The 22044-nt window shown below is 40.3% G+C and overlaps 1 protein-coding gene and 1 long non-coding RNA gene across 2 annotated transcripts in view; one reads left to right on the top strand and one right to left on the bottom strand.

The window, feature by feature from the left end:
• Window positions 1-22044, bottom strand: part of SIM2 (SIM bHLH transcription factor 2) — a 58857-nt gene that overhangs the window by 26957 nt on the left and 9856 nt on the right. The window contains exons 3-4 of the mRNA XM_068179524.1: window positions 20432-20521; window positions 11991-12099 (exon numbers count right to left, since the gene is read on the bottom strand). Coding sequence (XP_068035625.1) covers window positions 11991-12099; window positions 20432-20521 — 199 coding nt within the window. The remainder of the gene's footprint in view (window positions 1-11990; window positions 12100-20431; window positions 20522-22044) is intronic.
• Window positions 8044-10044, top strand: LOC137465610 (uncharacterized). Its single transcript, XR_010994726.1, has 2 exons — window positions 8044-8336; window positions 9198-10044. It is a non-coding gene; the product is annotated as an uncharacterized lncRNA (long non-coding RNA).

The raw sequence follows: 22044 nt of genomic DNA, 5'->3' as shown, positions 1-22044 counted from the left end.
GTTCAAAATTCTATGTATAAACTATTCTATTAAATCTAGAGAAAAGGTGAAACCAACATATTGCAGACATCAGCTGATGAAGGATGAGAACCAAAATAATCCTGGAGAGAGCAGAAAATCTTACAGAGATATTCCAGCTAGAACTGGGAGATTCTTGTGGGTCACTTCCAGCTCAGCTATTCTATTCTATTCTATTCTATTCTATTCTATTCTATTCTATTCTATTCTATTCTATTCTATCCATTTATTTTATCTATTTATTAATCCAAATTCTTGTGGATTTCCCATCCCTGGAGGTGTCCAAGGTTGGACACTGGGGCTTGGAGCACCCAATGGGTGCTGCATGAGTTTTAAGGTCCCTGCCAACCCAAACCATTCCATGATTTTATGATTCCATGAGATCAGGGCCCATATCCATGTCCAGGATGTCCATTTCAAATGCACCACTGCTTATTTTTTACCCAAATTCATGTTTCCCTTATCAGACTCATCAAAGTTTTTCTGTTCTAACAATTATTTCTGTTTTAATCGTTATTTCCCCATTGCTTGCTCAGCTTACAGATCTCTCTACCTGAACAGATGGAGCTGAGTAGATTCAGTAAAAGCTATAAATGAGGCAGAAATTAAATGGTTTTATTCAAATCCCAGCCCAGATTTGTCCAAACACCCTCCCAGAGCTGAAACACCTGGGGACCTGGGGATAAAGACACAGAAAATCCATGCTGGCGTGGACATAGAGAAGTTGTGTTTCTTTCCCAGAGCACCATTTCTACAAAGGGTCTCCTTTCCTTGAATCCCTTTTCTTTTATTAGCCTATCCTGCAACAGAGTTTGACTTTAAGGCAAGAATAAACCAGCATTTTCTATTTCACAGATTTGGATTTTCATACTCTCGTAAACACAATAAATGCCATGGTAAAGAAAAGGAGTCTTGATATTTTGGATAAGGAATTTGTGCATTTGTTCACTCCCATTGCATGACTGCCAACCAGGATTCTCTGAGCATTTTTGGGAAATTATGGTTTTGTTTATGGAAGCCAGGGTTGTCCATCCCTAGAGAAGCAACCCTGAAATCCATCTTTGCTTTCCAATCCGTCTTTAATCTCTTTTGACAGAAAACAGTCACTAAATCCTGTTGTTGCTCAGTGGAATGAGGAAAGAAAGATCACCATGAACTTTTTTCCCCACAGCTTCACCTCTCATGTCTTTGTTTTTTCTGAGTTAAAAGCTGCTCTTTTATCTCCCATGTCCAGATTTTGACATTAGCAAAACATGACACTGCTCTGTTTCAGAACCACTTTGTAAAGGAATATTCCTAAAACCGCCCAAGTGTTGCTTTAGGAATGGGGCATCTCTTCTGTCACTGCACAAAAAAAATGTGGAAAGAAGCATTAAAATTGGGAGCTCTTGCCACAGCCAGTGATGTGTGTCTGCTCCACAGAGCAGCTGGGGTGCAAACCCAAATTCCAGCTCTGGTGGAAGAGATGGAAAATGCAAAACACAAGAATTTTTAGGGCATCTAAAAATGGCCACCTAATTCCACCTCCCTTCCTGTCCACCTTGTGCCTGCCTGGAGCTCCTGCATCCCTCTGGAGATAAGGCCACATGTGATAACTTGTCCCCATGTCCCTGCTGGGGACAGGTTGCACCCTGGAAACACAGATAACAGAAATCCACTTCACTGCCCATCCCCCAGACACTCTGCACGCTTTTGTCCCTTTTACTTGGTTATTTTTTTGGGTCTGCTCTGTTCTGTGAAGCCACACGTGCTCTGCTGGGATTGTGCTGGGATCTGCAGAGCATCTGGAGCCCACGCAGCCCAGGGCCCGCTGAGACAGCTCGGGAGGATCTCAGCTTGGCTCTGGTTATGGAGACAAAGTTATGGATTTGTGAGAGACAGAAAGAATCCCAGAATGGTTTGGGTTGGAAGGACCTTAAAAATTATCCAGTGCCACCCCTGCCATGGCAGGGACACCTCCCACTGTCCCAGGCTGCTCCCAGCCCCAGTGTCCAACCTGGCCTTGGGCACTGCCAGGGATCCAGGGGCAGCCCCAGCTGCTCTGGGCACCCTGTGCCAGGGCCTGCCCACCCTCCCAGGGAAGGATTTTTTCCCAACATCCCACCTAAACTTGGAATTTTTCAGTGTGAAGCCATTCCCTGTGTCCTGTCCCTCCATGCCCTGGAAATTGTCTCTCTCCAGGTTTCCTGGGGCTCCTCCAGGCCCTGCAAGGCCACACTGAGCTCAGCCCCAAGCTTCTCCTGTGCAGGTGAACAATGCCAGCTGTGCCAGCCTTTCCTCCCAGGGGAATATCCTAGAACTCATCCAGTGCCACCCCTGCCATGGCAGGGACACCTCCCACTGTCCCAGGCTGCTCCAGCCCCAGTGTCCAGCCTGGCCTTGGGCACTGCCAGGGATCCAGGGGCAGCCCCAGCTGCTCTGGGAATTCCATCCCAGCCCCTGCCCACCCTGCCAGGGAACAATTCCCAATTCCCAGTCTCCCACCCAACCCTGTCCTTTGTCAGTTTAAAACCATTCCCCCTTGCCCTCACGAGAAATTCTTCTCCAGCTCTTTGGAGCCCCTCAGGCACTGGAAAGGGCTCTGAGGTCTCCTGGAAGCTCTTCCTCTCCAGGCTGAACGGGATACAGGACACCATGACTTCCATCCCTTCATTCTGAGCGAGGGTGACACCAAATTCCAAACAAAAAAGGAGGTGCAGGGCTCATACAGAAGAGATGCCTGCAAAACCCACAATTTCAGGATAATCCTAGAAGGTGGAAATCCAGGATTGGCAGAAGGGGCTTGCAAACGCCTCGATTTTCCCTGGTAATGATTTGTTGTTGTAGAAAAGCAAAACCAGTTCTGTTGTCAGCCTGTCCTGGAGTTCCAAACTTGCACAAACTGCCCAAATTTCCTTCCCATTTAGGCAGTTTGATCTGTTTCATGCCTGTGTTCAGAATCCTGGCAGTGCTGCAGAGGGGAAATTCTCCATTATCATTCCTATCATATCCAAACTCAGCCATTTACTGACATTCCCCTCAATTCCCCTTTGCTCCTCCAAGTGAAGCTCCCAAAGTTTTCTTGGGGAAGGAACTCAGCAAAAAAGAAAATAACAATTTTTTACACTCTGCTTTGGTAAATTTTACTGTTAATTGCCAATGAAGAGATGTTTTAACGAGCTGTCAGCAATTTGGCCTCTTTTTCCACTTTTGTAAATCAAAATTTATAATCATAATTTGTAAATTAGAATTTCTAAAATCACTATTTCTATTTCTCAGATTTAAGGTAACCTTAACAAACAGTGGCCATATTAAGCCATCACCTCTCAGTAAGGGTTCTCCTGTAAAATATTTTTAAATTAATGAAAATTAAAATGCATTTCCATGTTGGTATTTTGCCCAGGTGCTACTAGAAAAATTCTTCATAAGTTCATGCAAAAAACATCTTGCCAGATGCAAAGTTTTTCTTCTCCCTTCTTCAAATATGAAGTTTCTGCATGTAGGGAAGTTGGAGGAAAATTCTGCACAAGGATTTGCTGCTTGGCTGAGGGAAACAGAGCCCTTAAAGCATCAAGTGGAGTGGGGAAAGGCTGACATAATGTATTCCACATTCTTCTGCAGCTTCCATCAGGTTGTAACTCATCATTTCCGAATTATCCAGCTGTTAGCAGAAAACTGGGATAACTGCAGGAACTTCCACATTTCTCTCCCTGCTCTGGGGAATGTTAATAAACTGCTTTTAGCACGCCACGCCTCGCTGTGTGAATCAGCAAAATTTGGGAAGATATGGATGTGTTTTAAAGCTTTCAAATCCCAGAAAAAGCATCTGAAAGCAATAAGAGACGCACAATGTCTGCCTGCAAACACACATGGAAGGGCAGCATTGATTAATTCCTTCTCCTGGTTAACCTGCAGTACAAATATTTTTTATTTTCTTGTTGTCTCACTTGCAGCAGCTGCCAGGACAAGAGATGGATGAGTTGGGAAGTGTTGCTGCCCTGCTGCAAGCCTTAAACTCTGTGTTGTGAACTGGGAAACAAAGATTTCTGCATCAACAGGGAGACAGAGCAGCAAGCCAGATGTTTTGGTTGTAACCTTTGAGGTCTTAAGGTCCTGGTTGCTCATGGTCATCCCAGTTTGTGTTGGCATTCCATAGTTTTCCCTTCAAAGATGCTCCTGGTGGGAGCTGGATGTGATCAATAATCCTGGAGCAACCCTCAGCACCCAGTCCCTGAAATCCAGCCCCAGTTTCAGCCTCCTCCAAAGCGCTCATCCCCCCTGGAGAGGGCACTTGGTGGCATTGCACTGATGCCTCAGGTTTGAGCTTTTCTATGTTTCACATTCTGTGCTGCTTTTGTGTGTGGGCCTGGGTTTTGTATTATGGGATGGTGAGCTCTCTTCACAGGGCAGGGAGACAAAACAATTCCTGCTCCAGCTGGGCACCAAGGACAAATGATCCAAACCTCAGGCCCAGGAGCACAAACAACGTGGGCTGAAGAGAGGAAAACAAGCAGGATGGGACTGCATGGGCTAAAGCTGGAATGGGACAATGAACTGCAATGTGCCAATGGAGCAGAGCTGATCCCAGTGAGAGCCCCCGGGAGCGCTCGTGCATTTTGGGACCATTTGGGTTCATCTTGGGTGCAGCCCTGGCTGGGCTCTGGTGCTGCCCAGGGTGGATCCATGGAGGAGATCCTTTTTATAAATCCCTGCTTTATTCTTTAGCTCTGCCCAGCCTCTGCTCTAGCTCAGCCTTCCCAAGGCATCAGTGTCACAAACCCCTGCCAGCCTTGTCCCCTCACCGAGCCAAAACTCTTTGCTGCTGAGCTCTGGCAGCTTGGGCTGGCCTGGATGTTTGAATTTAAGTTCTGTGTGAGGAGAGGAAAGGTTCACACTCCTCAAGGCCAGCAGGAAGTTCTGGAACTGCTGTCGATCGACCTCACCCCGAGTGCTGGGGGTGTTCTGCGTGCCAGCATAGAAGGAAGATCTAAAAGCTCTCAGAGAGTGCCCAAAGGAGGAACATGAGGATGGTGAAGGGCCTGGAGGGGCCACACAAGGAGAGGACACTTGGAATGTCCAGCTGGAGCAGAGAAAGCTGAGGGGAAACTCCTCTAAGGGCTGCAGCTCCTCCCGAGGGCCACCTCTGATCTGTGACCTGACTGGACCCAGGGAGATGCTGGGGCAGGGCCCAGGGCAGGTTTAGGTTGGATTTTAGGACAAGGTTCTTCCCCCAGAGGGAAGAAGGTGGGTGCTGGGTGCTGGGCACTGCCCAGGTGTAGACAGGCTTAGCAGCTGGTCTGCAGAGCAAACAACTAAGTTAGCAGGAAAAGAAATTGATAAAATAGGAGTTTATCCACAGGAAAAAAAAAAAAAAAAAAAAAAAAAAAAAAAAAAAAAAAACCAAAACAAAACAAAAAAAAAATCACAAAACAAGCCTGTTAACATAGGAAGTGATAAAATAAATACACAAGGGATATTTGCAGTACCTTAGCGAACAACATCCACACCTTAATAATTTGCTGTAAACTCTTTCCAATTAATTATTAACATTAATTACTTTATACCAGTAAAATACAGTAAGCTCTTACTTTGTCCAATAAAAATAATGAGTTGTTTTAATATAACTAATAACTTAAGATCATGCTTTGTTAAGGGTATAAAACTTGAAAACACCTTGTAATAAAGTAATGTTGAGTTTTGGGGTTTTTTCCTAGGGTCAGGGTTGGCATTAAATGTGTGAGATGGCATTTTTTGTTTGGATTTAGATGTTTATTAGTTTTTGTCTATATTACAGTTTTATAAGTTGTGAGTTTTACAGTACTCCACACTAACAACCTACAAAATGTAGACTTTTTTTTTTCTATAAGGCTTTTTAAGGATAAATTGTTTAATTAAGGAATGATACTTAAATTATTTTTAACTTAATCAACAACTTGTGGTCAGCAATGCAGACTTTTTTATCCAATCACACAAAACCACCCAAACCCATGGAGAAGAAAGTGAAGGAGGAGAAGGAGAAGGAGAAGGAGAAGGAGAAGGAGAAGGAGAAGGAGAAGGAGAAGGAGAAGGAGAAGGAGAAGGAGAAGGAGAAGGAGAAGGAGAAGGAGAAGGAGAAGGAGAAGGAGAAGGAGAAGGAGAAGGAGAAGGAGAAGGAGAAGGAGAAGGAGAAGGAGAAGGAGAAGGAGGATAAGGAGGTGAAGGGAAGGACCAACCTCCACCCTAAAACCTCCATCTTGCTTTATATCTATTGCTGCATCCTAAATCCTTAAACTCTGAGTTTCCCACCCTGTGATATCACACACTTCTGTTCAAACTCCACCCCACAATCCCAGTTCTGTCATTCCATTTTGGAAGCTTCTCCAGGGCCTCAGGTCAGTGCAGTGTTCTCCTGGGGGTCAGGGCCTGGCAGCACAGAAAGTCTGGAATTCTCAGCAGCCAGAACTCCAGCAGTAGCCATCGTTATCTCTCCACAGGTATGTTGTGTAAATATGTCATGTTTCCATCTCAACACCACCACCACAGGGTGCTGGGCACTGCCCAGGCTCCCCAGGGAATGCCAGAGCTCCAGGAGCCTTTGGGCAGCGCTGCCAGGGATGCCCAGCTGGGATTTTTGGGGGTTCTGGGCAGGGACGGAATTCCATGATCCTTGTGGGTCCCTCCCCACTCCGGATATTCCAGGATGAGCCAGAGTTTGGCAGGGCAGCACAAGCAGCACCTGGCAGGTCCTGCACTAAGGAGGAGGCCCCGAGGCTCTGGTCAGCCACAAATTTAACTTTGCAGGGTCAGAAACTGCTTTTATCTGATCCTGTATTCGGACAGAGGCCCAGGAATTCTGATGTCTGCCTGTGCAGGTGGAACTTGGAGTGTGAAACTCAGGGTTGGGGCTGCACAGCCACCAAACCAACCCAAAACACACCGAGCTGCTGCACACCAGAAATACCAGAACAATATTTGGCATCATCTGAGATCTGAGCGCAGCCAGCACTCACAGCTTGGAGCAGATATCAGAATATTCTCCTCTTTTATTTACCTCTTCCTTATTTTTCCTGCTAACCCACACCCACTAACACTCTGAATAGAACGGATTTGTTTTGTCACAGATGAAGCCAAGTTTGCCTGAACACTCACATGAGGTGATTTGTTAAGCCATTCCCAATTTTAATGTGTATGAGAGGGAGATTATTCCTTCTCCACACCCAAAACACCCTCAGCTGTTGGCTTCTCTCATAGCAAGGGACCTGCACCTATTGCTTTGCATTTTCTATGCTGGGCATTAAGTAAAAAGCAGCTTAAAAGCTTTGTCAGTTCGAGCTGAAATTCTCCAAACCTTCCACAGCTCATGGGGTTTTTGCTTTTCATTGTGTCAGGGTCTGGAGACTTAAAATCTGAAGGAGAATTAAATCAGAGAAGTGACCTGGGCGGTTCAGGTCATTAAACATAAATATAAATATAAACATAAATATAAATACAAATACAAACATAAATATAAATTAATATATATATATATTCATTATTATTTCATATAACTAGAACTATAACTATATATAAATATAAATATCTTCTCCAAGTCCAGGTATCCAAAGGTGATGCTGTTGCTTTGAGGTTTTTAGCAGGTAATTCACTCTGCCATACAAAATTCCATACAAAACACACATAAATAGATCAAAAATTACAATAATTTTTCTTATTCCTATCCTAAATTTCCTTATCAAAAGCTTTAACTCCTGGGCTGAGCTCAATAACTTCTCTTTGCCTAAATTCTGTCTTCTGCAAAGACACCCAGCCTTCCTCTGGAGATGTCAAAACTGGAAGAAATCCCTGCTTCCCTCAGAATATTTTTTCTGTGACTGATCAAACTCCCAGTTAAAAATGTGTGCATTATTCTGATTTGAACTTTTGTGGTTTCAATGCACACATGTTGGTCCTTGAAATTTTAGGGTTTTTTAAAATTATTATTCTAAATCCATACTTTAGTTCCTAGTATTTTGTTTCTTTGGAAATTTGTGCACAGAGTAATTAAGTCACTTCTTAATTCCAGAACCTGGAATGGTTTGGAACCCTGGTTCCTGAGAATTTCAGACTTTCTCTGCTGACAGGCACCGACCCCCAAGAGAACACTGCATTTAACCTAAAGCCATAGAGAAAGCTTCCAAAATTAAATAATAGAAGTAAGATTATAAGTGTGGAGTTTGAATAGAAGTGTGTAATACCACACAGTAGAAAACTTAGAGTTTAAAGTTTTAAAATTTAGTAATATATATAAAACAAAATTGAGGTTTTAGAGTCCTTCTTCTTCACCTTCTTCTTCATAAGTTTAAGTAGTATTCAGTAATTAAAAAGTCCACATTACAGACCACAAGTAATTAGTTATTGGGTTAAAAGTAAAAATCATTTAAGTGTCATTTCTTAATTAGACAGTTTATCCTTAAAAGACCTTGTAGAGAAAATAATACAGCTCCATTTTTAGAGTATTAAAGAGTATTTAGAGCATTAAAGTAGTGTATTATAGCAGTGTTTTTACTATAATAGAAATAGAAACTGTAGACTATAATATAAATAAAAACTAATAAACATCTAAGCCCAAACAAGAAATACCATCCATACATTTAATCCCAAACCTAACAAAACAAAACAAAACCAAAAAAAAAAAAAAAAAAAAACCAAAAAAAAAAAAAAAAAAAACAAACACAAAAACAAAACAAAACAAAACAAAAACCACCAAAAAAAGAAAGGACCTTAAAAATTATCCAGTGCCAGCCCTGCCATGGCAGCGACACCTCCCACTGTCCCAGGCTGCTCCAGCCCCAGTGTCCAACCTGGCCTTGGGCACTGCCAGGGATCCAGGGGCAGCCCCAGCTGCTCTGGGCACTTCCCTCATCATATTCCCAAGTTTTATTCCATTTATTACTGCTATGAAATCCAAACTTCTGGAATCATGTGGTTATTCAAGTATCTCCCTGTCCTTTAGGAAAACAAATTAGCTGCACTCTGTGTTTGAAGCTGTGCCTTGTTCTACATGACACATGAGGACACCCAGGGCAAACTTTAAAACATTAAAATATAATAATTTAAGAATTTTTATGCTTTATAAATAATATGGGGTTTGTTTTTTTTTTTAATACTGGGGTGATTTAGCTGAAGAAAAACAATGTGGAAGTGAGGATTGTGTAAAGAAACACACTGTGTGTTTTTATGCAAAGCAATAATTTACATTTCCCTGAGAAATAAACAAAGAGGTGGCACCCAAATTTACAGAAATTCTAAAACCAGAGGTCAAAAATAATCTGTGCTCTGGGTTATTTAATCCCAGTTACAGAATGTCACAAGGCACAGGTATTGCTGTTATTTGTGGTTTTATTCCTCTCAAAACAGGTCTCATCCAGCGACAGCTGCTGGACTAAAAATGGAGATAAATATCTGAGCTTTAGCTGAAGGAAATATCTTGAGCAAGGCAAGAAGTGTGAGCCAAGCTGGAAATTTGGGATATAAAAGTCTGTGTCTACAGGGAAATACTGATTTTATGCCTAAGCAACACCCCAGATTGCAGAAATCTACAAGATTATAAAGTTCTAAAAGGAAATTTTTTATTCCACCCATTGACTTGATGATTCAGACGTGTTTTAAAACATTAAAACAGAGAAAATCAAACTGAAATGACAAAAAACGCCATTAAAATAGTCTGTTTTCCTCTTGTTTTTTTTTTTTTAATCAAACTTCTTTCACTTCACTGCCCTTTAAGTTATTTGTAGAACTCCTTTTTTTACTTAAATATTGATAATATCTACTCAGATACAGGCAGAAGTGGCTTCATTCCTGTCATTTATTCACTGGATTAAATAAAAAACTTGCCTTGGTTATTGCAGGCCAGGTAGTTTCAGGTTATAGCTCAAGATTTTAATGGATAAAACACTCAGGAAAGGGAATTACTGGCACAGGGAAGGCAACAGTAAACAAACATTTGTGCATTCTGTGCATTTTAGAAAGATTTAGCTGTAGATTCTGGATAATTTTATACACACACTCTAGAACTGAGATAAAATAAAATAATCCCTAAACACAACAGAATTCCTTTCTTTATCTCCTCCAAGTCTAGGAATCCAAAGGAGATGCTGGTGCCTTGAGGTTTTTAGCAATTAATTTCCTCTGCCACACAAAATTTGATGCAAAACACACATAAACTGACCAAATCTGAAAATCATTTTCCTTATTCTTGTCCTAAATTTCCTTATCAATGTAGGATGAGGCAAAGGAAGCTGCAGAGAATGATGAATTGATCTGGGAAGAGCAGGAAAATTATGGGATTATTTGGTTTTGACACAGAAATTAATCCCAGTCCGTTGATCCTGGCTTTAAATCTGTAAAAATCTGCAATAATGAATTGAGAAATATTTAAATTTTAAGGAAAACAGGAGGATGCTGCCATTGCCAAGTCAGCAGGTATAAAAATATCTCATTACTAATTCTGGATATCAGCAAACCTGCATGAAAACTCGTGGATTTCACAGAATTATTGAGGCTGGGAGAGACTTTAAAGATTATCCAGTCCCACCATGAAAATCACCCTTAAATCATTTACATCAGAGGTGTCTCCTCTGTTTTTCAGTAAGTTGGAGAAAGGGAGAAAAATGCTGATTTTTAAAAATATATTTTTTTTTTCTTTTAATTCTGCCAGAGGAATGAACAAAGCATGAAATAATCATGTAGAGGAGTTTGAGAAGATTAAGTTTGCTTTCCAAGACACCAAGGGAGGGTTTTTTTCCTGACAATCTGTTTGGGGAGGAAGGAAAGAGAAGGGGGCTGAGATAATTCTTGCATTCCCAGCATTTGGAGCAGTCCAGGTGCTCCCAGGCACATCAAGTTTCCCTGAATTCAGAATTCAGAATTCATAGTTCTGCCCTGATGGAATCACAGAGGCCAGAACCAAACACAGGCACCAAAACTGAAAAAAAAAAAAAAAAATCCTGAACAAAATTGTCGCAAGAACCCAAAATTCCTGATGTATTTTAAGAGCTGTGCTTGGAAAAGACTGACACAAACTGGCAGCTTAAATGAAAAAATCCACATAAATCAATTCCGAAATACAAGTGGGAGCTCCATTGTGGTGGAGCCAGACTGGTTCTGATCTTTGGAAGTTCAAAGAATTGCCCCCGAGGAAGCACAAACTAAAGAAATGAGAATATTTTTGTTTCGGACACAGAAATGGCAGCACCAAGGTGACAACTTCACACACAAAGGGTGGGGTCAGTATTTCTGTGGTGACAGCAGGAGAGGACATGATTCCCCACGAAAAGGCACTTTTAAATGAGATTTTCCGAACCCAAGTCCTTCACCAAACCCATCTCTGCTCTGCCTACAGTGGGGAATATTAAGTCTGGGTTGTTTTTTTTTTGTCCAATCTTTGAATTTAACAGTTGTTTTAAAATATTCAAAATATCCTTCCATTTCCCAGTTAGCTGATGTTTTGTTAATTCTTCTCCCGCTCAGACTGCGCAGCTGAGCTGTGCACACCACAAGATTTCTGCAGCCTCAGCAATGATGACAAAATAAAGGAGATGAAACGACCACTGGGCTAAGATAAAAACCTGTTTAAAGCTCCATGGCATAAAAGGCATTGTTCAATTGAGGGTTCCTTATTCCCTGTAAGGACATAAAATCCTGGATCACAGTTTTGAGTTCCTGCTGCTCCCCTGTTTGAGCTTCAAACAGGATAAAAATAAATATAAAATTATATAGTACAAAATGATAAAATGATAAAATTATACCTGAAATATAAATATAGTAAAAATATAAATATAAATATAAATATAAATATAAATATAAATATAAATATAAATATAAATATAAATATAAATATAAATATAAATATAAATATAAATATAAATATAAATGGGTTCATGGAATGCTTTGGGTTGCAATTTGTCACATTTTAGCCTGGAATTGTTTTTTTTTTAATTATTTTTCTACTGTGTTTTAATGGCAGATCTCAGAAATACCTTGCAGGAGGTGAGGATGAAGAGGCTGGTGGGCAGTGAGGACAGCAGTCATCTCATCATGATCCGAGGGGTGGATGTACTCATAAATGCTGTTTCCAGTGAGCTCCACCTGGAAAAAAAAAAAAAACATGGAATAAAAGCAGCTGGATCATTTTCTGCCCTCAAACACTCCAGTTTTAAAACATGAGCTGGGTGTATCAAAAGCATCTTCCGAATCACAGCCATTAATCCCAATTAATTCTTTCCTCAGCAGTGATTGATGTCAGAGAGGTTTTTGTGGGAATTTCTGGTGTTGCATCAGAGACAGAAGAGCTCCTGTTAGAGCTGGGAATGAAGTGATAAGTTAGAGCAGCTGTAGAAATGTTAAATTGCCACAAACGGGAGGAAAACTCGGAGCTGTAGAAATGCCTCTCAGGAAGGCAAATATTAAAATAAAAATTATGTTCCTCCGGGTTCCCAGAAGCTCTCACCTGCTCTCACACAATCCCTTTGTGTTTTCCCACCACCAGCAGAGCCAAAATGACTTTTTCTAAAGTTATTCAAGAAACAGGGGTTTGGAAGTGGTCTTTATGGGTTTATATCCTTGTTTTCTCTACCTCTTGAGCTCTATTTTCTCTTATAGCCACTAATTCTAATATCACTGTTATAAACACAGGTCAAGTCCTAACTTCTTTCTTCCAGGGTCAGGATTAAATGTGTGAGAGGGTATTTCTTGTTGGGACTCAGATGTTTATCAGTTCTTGTCTCTGTCACAGTCTCACAAACCCTGAGCTCTGCAGCACTTCACTCCAACAAACTAAAAATGGAGCCCCATCTCTCTCTCTCCAAGGCCTTTTAAGGATCAACTGTCCAATTAAGAAATGACACCTCAATTATTTTCACTTTTAACCCAATACCCAACCACCCGTGCCCGCAATGGGGACTTTTTTATCCAATTCCACAAAACCACCCAAACCCATGGAGAAGGAGGTGAAGAAGGAGCAGCCTCCACCCTAAAACCTCCATCTTGCTTTATATCTATTGCTGGATCCTAAACCCTTAAACTCTGAGTTTCCCACCCTGTGATATCACACACTTCTGTTCAAACTCCACCCCACAATCCCAGTTCTGTCATTCCATTTTGGAAGCTTCTCCAGGGCCTCAGGTCAGTGCAGTGTTCTCCTGGGGGTCAGGGCCTGGCAGCACAGAAAGTCTGGAATTCTCAGCAGCCAGGACTCCAACAAACACACATCCAAAGAACTCCACATTGTGTTCAATTAAAAATACTGATCACTACGAAAATGAATGTACGCAAATGGCCTCTGGGAGAACCCAAAATCAGATTTCCATGGATTTTCACTGCTCTGAACAAACACTCACAGTGAAGATCTGCCTTAAATATTTGTATATTCCCTGTCCTGCCCTGAACTTTGCCTTTCCCACTGGTAACAGTGGCACAGAAAACCAAAAGAGCCTCGTGCCCCCCATGTCCCCTCTGCCAGCTCTGCTCGCCACACCCCAAAGCCCCAAGAAAAGTCCCCAGAAAGTAGCAGGAATGGATTTAAGGGAGAAACAGAGCTGAATTCCTTTCTTTATCTCCTCCAAGTCTGGGAATCCAAAGGAGATGCTGGTGCCTTGAGGTTTTTAGCAATTAATTTCCTCTGCCACACAAAATTTGATACAAAACACACATAAATGGACCAAAACTAAAAATAATTTTCCTTATTCCAACCCTAAATTTCCTTGTCTTTGTATGATGAGGCAAAGGAAGCTGCAGAGAATGAGGAATTGATCTGGAAACAGAGCTGAATTCCTTTATTTATCTCCTCCATGTCTGGGAATCCAAAGGAGATGCTGGTGCCTTGAGGTTTTTAGCAATTAATCTCCTCTGCCACACAAAATTTGATGCAAAACACACATAAACTGAACAAAACTGAAAATCATTTTCCTTATTCCTATCCTGAATTTCCTTATCAATATAGGATGAGGCAAAGGAAGCTGCAGAGAATGAGGAATTGATCTGGGAAAAACAGGAAGAATTGTGGGATTAGCTTTTAACATAGAAATTAATCCCAGTCAGTTGCTCCTGGCTTTAAATTTGTAAAAATCTCCAAAAAAAACGAATTAAAAAAATATTTAAATGGTAAGGAAAACAGAAGGCTGCTGCCTCGGCCGGGTTTGAAATGAGTGTCAATTGTTCTGAGCTGCCTGACGTGCCTCGGGCCCCCCAGATCAGAGAGGTGCAGTAATTGAAGCCATTCTTCTGAGCCAATCCTGCTCCTCTGCTAAGATCCTGTGAGTTGCCTTTTCTTCGGAATAAATGAAGTTGTCTGCCCCCACAAAGCAATCTTTTTTCCTTAAAATGTTCCTCATCCTTCCATTTTCTGCATTATTCATGGAATGTCCCTTCCCAGGGCTGTGCAAACTCACTTTTTTTTTTTCTCCCCTAAGCATCTATTCCTCCACTGCTCCTTTCCAACAGCCCCTCCCTGCAAACACAAAAACATCAACAGTGAGCTGATATTCTAACCAGACTGAAAATTCACTGAGTTGGGGAAAGAAGTGGAAGAAAAAGTGGAAAAAAATAAGGGGAGATGGAGAAGAGAAAGAAAGAGAGAGAGAGAATAAGAGAGAGGGGGGAAGGAAGGAAGGAAGGAAGGAAGGAAGGAAGGAAGGAAGGAAGGAAGGAAGGAAGGAAGGAAGGAAGGAAGGAAGGAAGGAAGGAAGGAAGGAAGGAAGGAAGGAAGGAAGGAAGGAAGGAAGGAAGGAAGGAAGGAAGGAAGGAAGGAAGGAAGGAAGGAAGGAAGGAAGGAAGGAAGGAAGGAAGGAAGGAAGGAAGGAAGGAAGGAAGGAAGGAAGGAAGGAAGGAAGGAAGGAAGGAAGGAAGGAAGGAAGGAAGGAAGGAAGGAAAGAAAGAAGGAAAGAAAGAAAGAAAGAAAGAAAGAAAGAAAGAAAGAAAGAAAGAAAGAAGAAAGAAAGAAAGAAAGAAAGAAAGAAAGGAAGAAAGAAAGGAAGAAAGAAAGGAAGAAAGAAAGGAAAGAAAGGAAAGAAAGGAAAGAAAGGAAGAAAATAGAAAGAAAGAAAGATAAGGAAAAAGAAAGAAAAAGAAAAAGAAAAAGAAAAAGAAAAAGAAAAAGAAAAAGAAAAAGAAAAAGAAAAAGAAAAAGAAAAAGAAGAAAAAGAAAAAGAAAAAGAAAAAGAAAAATGGAATGGGGAAGGAGATTATTTACATTGCTTCATGTATATAATTTTCTCTAAAAGTTGCCCCCAAAAGGCACTGGCTGCTCCTTTTCAGGCCAGAAATGGGTGGGGGTTTGCTGCAGCAACACCCCACACCCAATTTTTTGTCAGGGAGGAAGGAAAACCCAAAATCTCCCTGAGTCATGCCTGGAAATTCTTCTGTTTATTTATAATTCCAAGGGGACAAACATCCTGCAAATGTCCATTTGTGTCTTCATAAATATCCTGATCACCTACATTAAAAAAAATCTAAAAATTCTTCTGGTGATGGACATTTCATTTTCAGAACATGACAAAGTTGCCAAGGAGCATCACTCACAACCCTCTTCTCATTATTTTATCTTTGGTAAAGAGTGATTTTTATTTTTTCCCTGAATGCTTGGCCCTTGGAATGAAAGCATTTTTAGCAGAGAATTTCTCTAAAAAAAAAAAAAAAAAAAGAGAGAGAATTTGTGGGCTGTGTATAAATTCCCCATAAATAAATAAATAAATGTTCTTTTTTTATATATCCCTATAAATATCCCTTCAATTTAGGGACCCTCTGACATAAAAAACCCCAATCAATCTGACCAACCCAAGCAACTGTAGGTGATGTTTTCTTTTAAAAAGTGTAACTCATGGGTGGCTCTTGCTTTTCCCAAACTCATCACCTGGTTTAAAATTCTTCCTCATGGAAATGCACATTTTTCCACAGGATTCAAAGGGTCCAAGGTCACGGTTTTATCCAACATCTCATTTTTGCCCCAGAGTTTATGTCTAAAATTCAAGCCTGAAATTCTTTGTGCAATAATGACTGGTTTCCCTTGTTACAAACACAGAAAGGATTTTTATTTATTCTGATGGGTTTCTTTGCAACCCCAGGAAAATCAGCAGGAGGTAAAGGCACAGCACTGACTATGGGGAGTTCGGGTGAATTTTGAATGAGTTAGAGATGGGACCTCTGAGATTTTTAGGTGATGTGATTTATTTTTCTTATCTTCTGCACAGGCAGGAAGGGTGAGTTCGGCTCACATCTTCACTGCATGGTTCTGAAGGTCACAAGACCCTCAATTAAAAGATTTTTAAGGAGTTATTGACCAATAAAACACTGCCAACAAGGATATTTATGTTTTTGACCCAATCCTTAAATATTTCATCTTATGGACCCATGTCACAGTGTGAGCTCTCTTGGTCAATCATGTTCTGGCACACAAACCCACAGTGCTGCATTCTGAACTCCTTGTTCACCTCTGTAAGCCTTTATTTTCATGTTTACCTCTGTTTACCTTTATTTTTTCTATATGTTAAACTCTAAAACTCTCAACATTCCTCTACTTAGCTTAAGGTGTCTCTGCTTTAGACTACAAATCCACATTCTCCCTTCTAGCACCTCACTTTGGGAGCCTTTTCCAAGGTCTCAGCTCAAATCCTGGGTTTAATTCTAAGCTTTGGCTTCCAGGCCCAAAGTTCTGAGGGCTCCCTGCATTTCAGATTCCAACAACTGACCCCAAAATTGACTTTTAAAACTGACTTTAAAACATAAAACCACCAGCAAAGAGATGGGGGCTAAGGCAGAGTCAAATAACCAAAATATGGATCCGCCATTTGGAGTCTCACCCCCTGCTAGGCACATTCAGGTTCTTTTAAAGCCTACACTGAAACCCTGAAAACTTTAAAAATATAGAAATTCTACAGCTCAGTTCATAAAGCTAAACCTCCCTGCCCCAGGTTATTAAAGCAGCTTCCTTGATGCAGTTTTTAATAGCTGTAAATACCAAATCTCAGCATTTCCTACTAACAGGGGGTTTATGAGGAACTCAGGTTTTCTTTTTTCTAGCCAAGGAAAGATTCATAATAAACACACAGGACTAAGTGGATGGATTCTAGAGCAAATAATTGCATATTTTTCCTCTCATAGACTCATTGACAAAGGCAAAAATAAACTCCTGGAAAAGTTCTGATATTTGTGGTTAAATATTTCAAGATTTATCAAAAGTCAGAGATAAGCCTGGCTCCTTCATGCATCCAGAAAATTGCTGGAATAAGCTGCAGACCTTCAAATTAAATTAAAATTTGTCTTTCCCCATTGTTCCCCAAGAGGATTTTCCTTTCTTTTTTGTGCCTTTTGACTCTGAGGGGAAAAAAAAAATATTTGGGGAATTTGAAGCTGTTTGTTATCCATGAAAAAAAAAGGCAAGAAATTGGCTGTCCCAAGCGGTCCAAGGCAGTTCATCCCTGGGCTGGGGCCAGCTGGGATGAGGTGGAGGAGGGGTCCCACAGCAAAATTTACAATTTTTTCTGCTCCAGCTGGGAGCAAATCAAGCTCCAAAGCCACAAATGAAGTGGCAGGGCCACAAATGAAGATGTAGATTTTTCAGAAACTCTGTTTCTGAGGCAAAGCCGTGCTTAAAAGCAACCCTTAATGCTGGGTTTAAATTTATAACTGGTTTAGCCAGCCTGGCTTCTGCTCTAATTTCTTCCTGCTGAAGTTAAATTCAACCGGAGGATAAAGGCCACTGTAGCCAGCCTCCAAAAATAGTCTGCAAAAATCTCTTTAAATGGCTTTTTTAATTTAGGTTAAATATATATTTTTTTAAACAAATGGCACTCAAACTGGAAATTGATGTGCGGGCTAGTTAATTGTCAAATTATTTCATAAAAAGGCCTTTTTGTGCCCACTCTAAAGGATTTTTTCCAGTCACCACCACTCTGCTCTCAGCTTGCTTTGGCTCTGTGAGGGCACTTGTTGGAAATAGAAGGTGGAATTATGGCTGGCTGAATTTACTTCTCCTGCCCCAGCCCGTTCTTGTTGATGTCAGGGGCAGAAATCCCAGGATTTCCAGAGGAGTGGGAACAGAACTCCTTTGGAGGCCCTGGGAGCCGACAGGAATATCCCAGGGTAAATGGATTTGTATTTTGAGGAGTGGGAGCAGCCCAAAATAGTGCTGGTGCTGTTTAAAGCAAAATTATCCCTTCAAAAAAAGAGAATATTGAGGCAGAGCAAGAACAGATTGGTGAATAAATCAGGATGAAATGTTATAAATAAATTTTAAAATAAATTAAAAATAAATTTAAAGATTTTATTTATAAATAAACCCCTGTTCACTGTGAATTTTTGTGTTTTGAGAGTCCCCTAAATTTCAAATCCCACAGCTTTCAAGCTCAGTTGTTTCAAACCTCTGCTGAAGTGAAAGGTTTGGGATTTTGCTGATTAAACTGCCCTCAAAAAGCAACTTGGCCAAACCTCCTGATTTTCCTCAGCACCTCTTGCACTAAGAATTTATAGATATTTCCATGCACATGGAATTCAGCCAGTGCAGATGACCAGGAGGGATAAATAGGATTAAAACTTGTGTGACACTGCCAGTCCCCTCTTCCTACATGTGCCAAAGTCTGCTTAGTGTCCCACTGATCCCATAATTCTTTAATTTCTCCAAGTTACTGAGTTCATAACAACAGTAGTAGTAGTAGCAATGATAATAATAATAATAATAATAATAATAATACCTATGGGATCTAGTGGCTGGATATTGCTCCAAAAGAACAATTTCTGGGCAAAAAATGGAAAATTTTGGGGGTAAAAAACACAGAACGGGGAGTTTCTGCTCCTGGATGGATGGATGGATGGATGGATGGATGGATGGATGGATGGATGGATGGGAATGCTCAGTGCTTTGGGATAATGGCACTGATGAAATGGAGGGATTTTAGCAGGTAACATCCTGAATCCTTCAGGATACAAAATTCAAGGTGAGAGAAACCCAGGCTGAAAAATGAGTAGAAAATAGGGCCCTTGTGTAGGGAAGTTTATTTTCAAGCTAAGCAAGATTTAAAGGAATCTGAACATGAATTAAATGGTATGAAGCAACTAAAACTGTACCATAACAGAGTGAACAAACAGAACTAAAAATGTTTCCAGCTCATATTTTTTAAATTAGCAGGTAAAAAAAAGTATTTATGGTGGCTGTTTATTCCAAAAATTACTTTTTCTAAGAGAAACAAGGGTTTAAAAGTGGTTTTTATGGGTTTATATCCTTGTTTTCTCTAACTCTTGAGTACTATTTGTCTATAGCCACTAATTTCATTATCACTGTTATAAACACACATCCAAAGAACTCCACATTTCTTTCAGTTAAAAATATGGATTACCACAAAAAATTAAGGTACACAATTAATCCCCACCATTAAACCCCCCTCTCTGTTTATGGAAACAGACACAGGATAAATTAACCAGATATTTTCAGGATATTCTTCCCTCTCTCACCTTCATCTCCTCTGCTGCTTAGTCTTTATTTCAATTCATTTATTTATTTATAAATGTTTGATACACAACTGAACACTTCAGTTCCTTGCCAGTCTCATCCAGGGCCTGCTAAAATTAACGAGGAATTTTTTTATGGGACTTTGGCAAACCTTAGGTCAGGTGCTACCAGTGAATTTCAGTTACAAACAAAGGCATGGAAAGTCAAATTCAACAATAAATTCAGGCTCTTTTGCCCAGTGCCTATCCCAAGAAGGCAAAAAAAAAAAAAAAAAAAAATAGAAATGTCCATCTAAGAGGAAAAAAAAAAACCATAAAACCCCTCATAGTTCTGGTGCAGAACAGTAGTAAACTGAGTTTTATGAGTTCTATCACAACCATATAAAACGCTTTACTGAAAACACCACTGAGCTGGAAAAACTCAGGAAAAACTGCCCTGAATTCCATGTGAACACTCATAAATCTGCCCCCCTTCTCTTTTTTTTTTTTTTTTTTTGTTTTATTTTTATTTTTTTTCTCCTCCCCCAGCACATTTACCATAAAACCCCTGTTCCACATCAGATTTCTCTCCCTTTCATAGGCAGCCTCAATATCTGACACAATCTAAGGCTCCCAGACTCGAATTCTGAGTTTTATTTCAGCCCCACTGCGTTACCACGCTTGGGTTTCGGGCCCTGCCTCCATCTGCAATTTGCAATATCATATTATTTATGGCCCTTCTGAAAGGTAATGAGGAGTAAAATACAATGAACAAGAACAGATATAAAGACAGGGCGATGTGGTGGCAAGGAAAGGAATTTGAGTATTTTACCAAAGCCCTTTTCAAGGAGAAAAAAGCTTCAAACAGCCCTGAAAAAAAAAAAAAAAAAAAAAAAAAAAAAAAAAGACTTTATATAAAGGCAAGGCACCGGTGTGAGGGGCCAAATTTGTATTTAGCAGTTTTATTTTATTTATGCTTTAGGTGTAAGAGCACACCCCATACCTGGGACAGGCCAAGGTGCACAGAGGCTGTTTCAGAAATGTACATTATTTTGCCATCGGACGCCACGACGAAAACAAAGCCATCCAAAGTCTGAAATAAAGAGAAATGCACAGGGTAAGAAGCAAGAAATCTATTTAAAGCACTGACAGTGGGAAAAAAATAATATATTTTGGAGGATGATTTCTGACTTCAACAGCAGCCATCAGCAAAGTTTAAGGAATAGAAACTTTTATCTGATTTTGTTCCCTTAAACTCAGGGTGGTTGTGAAATCCACCTCGTTCCCCTGCAGATGCAGCTTTGCTGCTGCACTTTCAGGGAATATTTTGCTGTTGATTCAGGGTTTTTTTTAGTGCTTTGCCCAAATCCTGGGCTCTGGGGTGCTCAGGGGGAAGTCAGGCCCTACCTGAGCCATTTTTTATGGCGTAATTGGCAGACCCAGCTCACTGCTATTTGCAATTTATTTAATGGCACCACGAGCAATGTTGAAATTTGGCTGCATTTTCAAGAATGTATTTCTGAACAGAGAGCCCCTGCTCTGTAGCAACGTGAGCTTCCAAGAAGAAAGCAGAAAAAGTCAGCATCCAAAACTTAATAAGCACAAATATCTCTCTTTGAGTCTCAAAGAGAATTTACCTTCCAAAAAGATAAAAGAATTCATGGGTGGCTGTGTATAAATGATTTCTCCCTTCAATTTAGAGACTTTCTGACATAAAAAACCCTAGTCAAGCTGACCTACCTCACCCACTGTCAGCATCCAAAGTTAATAAGCACAAATATCTCTCCTTGAGTGTGATAAAGTTCTATCCTTGCAGCCTGCAAACCTCAGCCAGCTCAAACTTGAGACCCAATCCTACAAATTCTCCTTGACAGGATATTGGCTGGGAGGCAAACGTTGCCTGTGTGAGTAAAAACTGAAGTTTGATTTAGTCAGATATTATTTATATGAGAAAAAATAAATAATGTGGCAAAGCTCAGCCAAAATTTGCCATGATTTGGATACAAAACCTCTCAGTTTGGGGGGGCCTTGATTTTTCAGTGCCAAATTTCAGGAATTTTTTCAAAAGTAGCTGATAGCAAAAAATCTGCGTTATCTCTACCCAGTAGAGAAAGCTTTGATCAACACGTGGCATGTGAATATCAGTGAATATTCCCACATTTTAATATCACTGGAAAATATATTTGGAAGAGAAAAATAATGTTTACAGTGCATAAGTAAAACAACCACGTGTTTTAATCCATTTAAAGTCATTGAACTGGAAGAGAAGCAATAAAATCCTGTCTACTTCATGCACCTCTAGTGCCACCCCAATAAGAAAATATTCCAAATTATTCTCTGGCCTACTAATGACTCTACAGCATATAATTGAAACCAGATTACCCTTTGCCTTTTTTTTTTTTAAGCATAAATTAAATTTTGTAGAAATGTTAAAATGGGAAATAATGTATTGCAGTTTTAGGCACAATTTTGCCTTAAACACTCTTACCTTGCAATTGCTTTACCCTGTATCATTAATAAACTTTTATTAATGATAAATCAATGCCAATGCTGCTGTTACTGCAGCACATCCCAAAATTTCATGTACAGGGAAGCAGACTGAAGCTGAAAATTCAC

This window comes from Anomalospiza imberbis, chromosome 2 (assembly GCF_031753505.1).
Source record: "Anomalospiza imberbis isolate Cuckoo-Finch-1a 21T00152 chromosome 2, ASM3175350v1, whole genome shotgun sequence".
In the NCBI taxonomy this organism is placed as follows: Eukaryota; Metazoa; Chordata; class Aves; order Passeriformes; family Viduidae; genus Anomalospiza; species Anomalospiza imberbis.
This window is presented reverse-complemented; position numbering and strand designations above follow the sequence as displayed.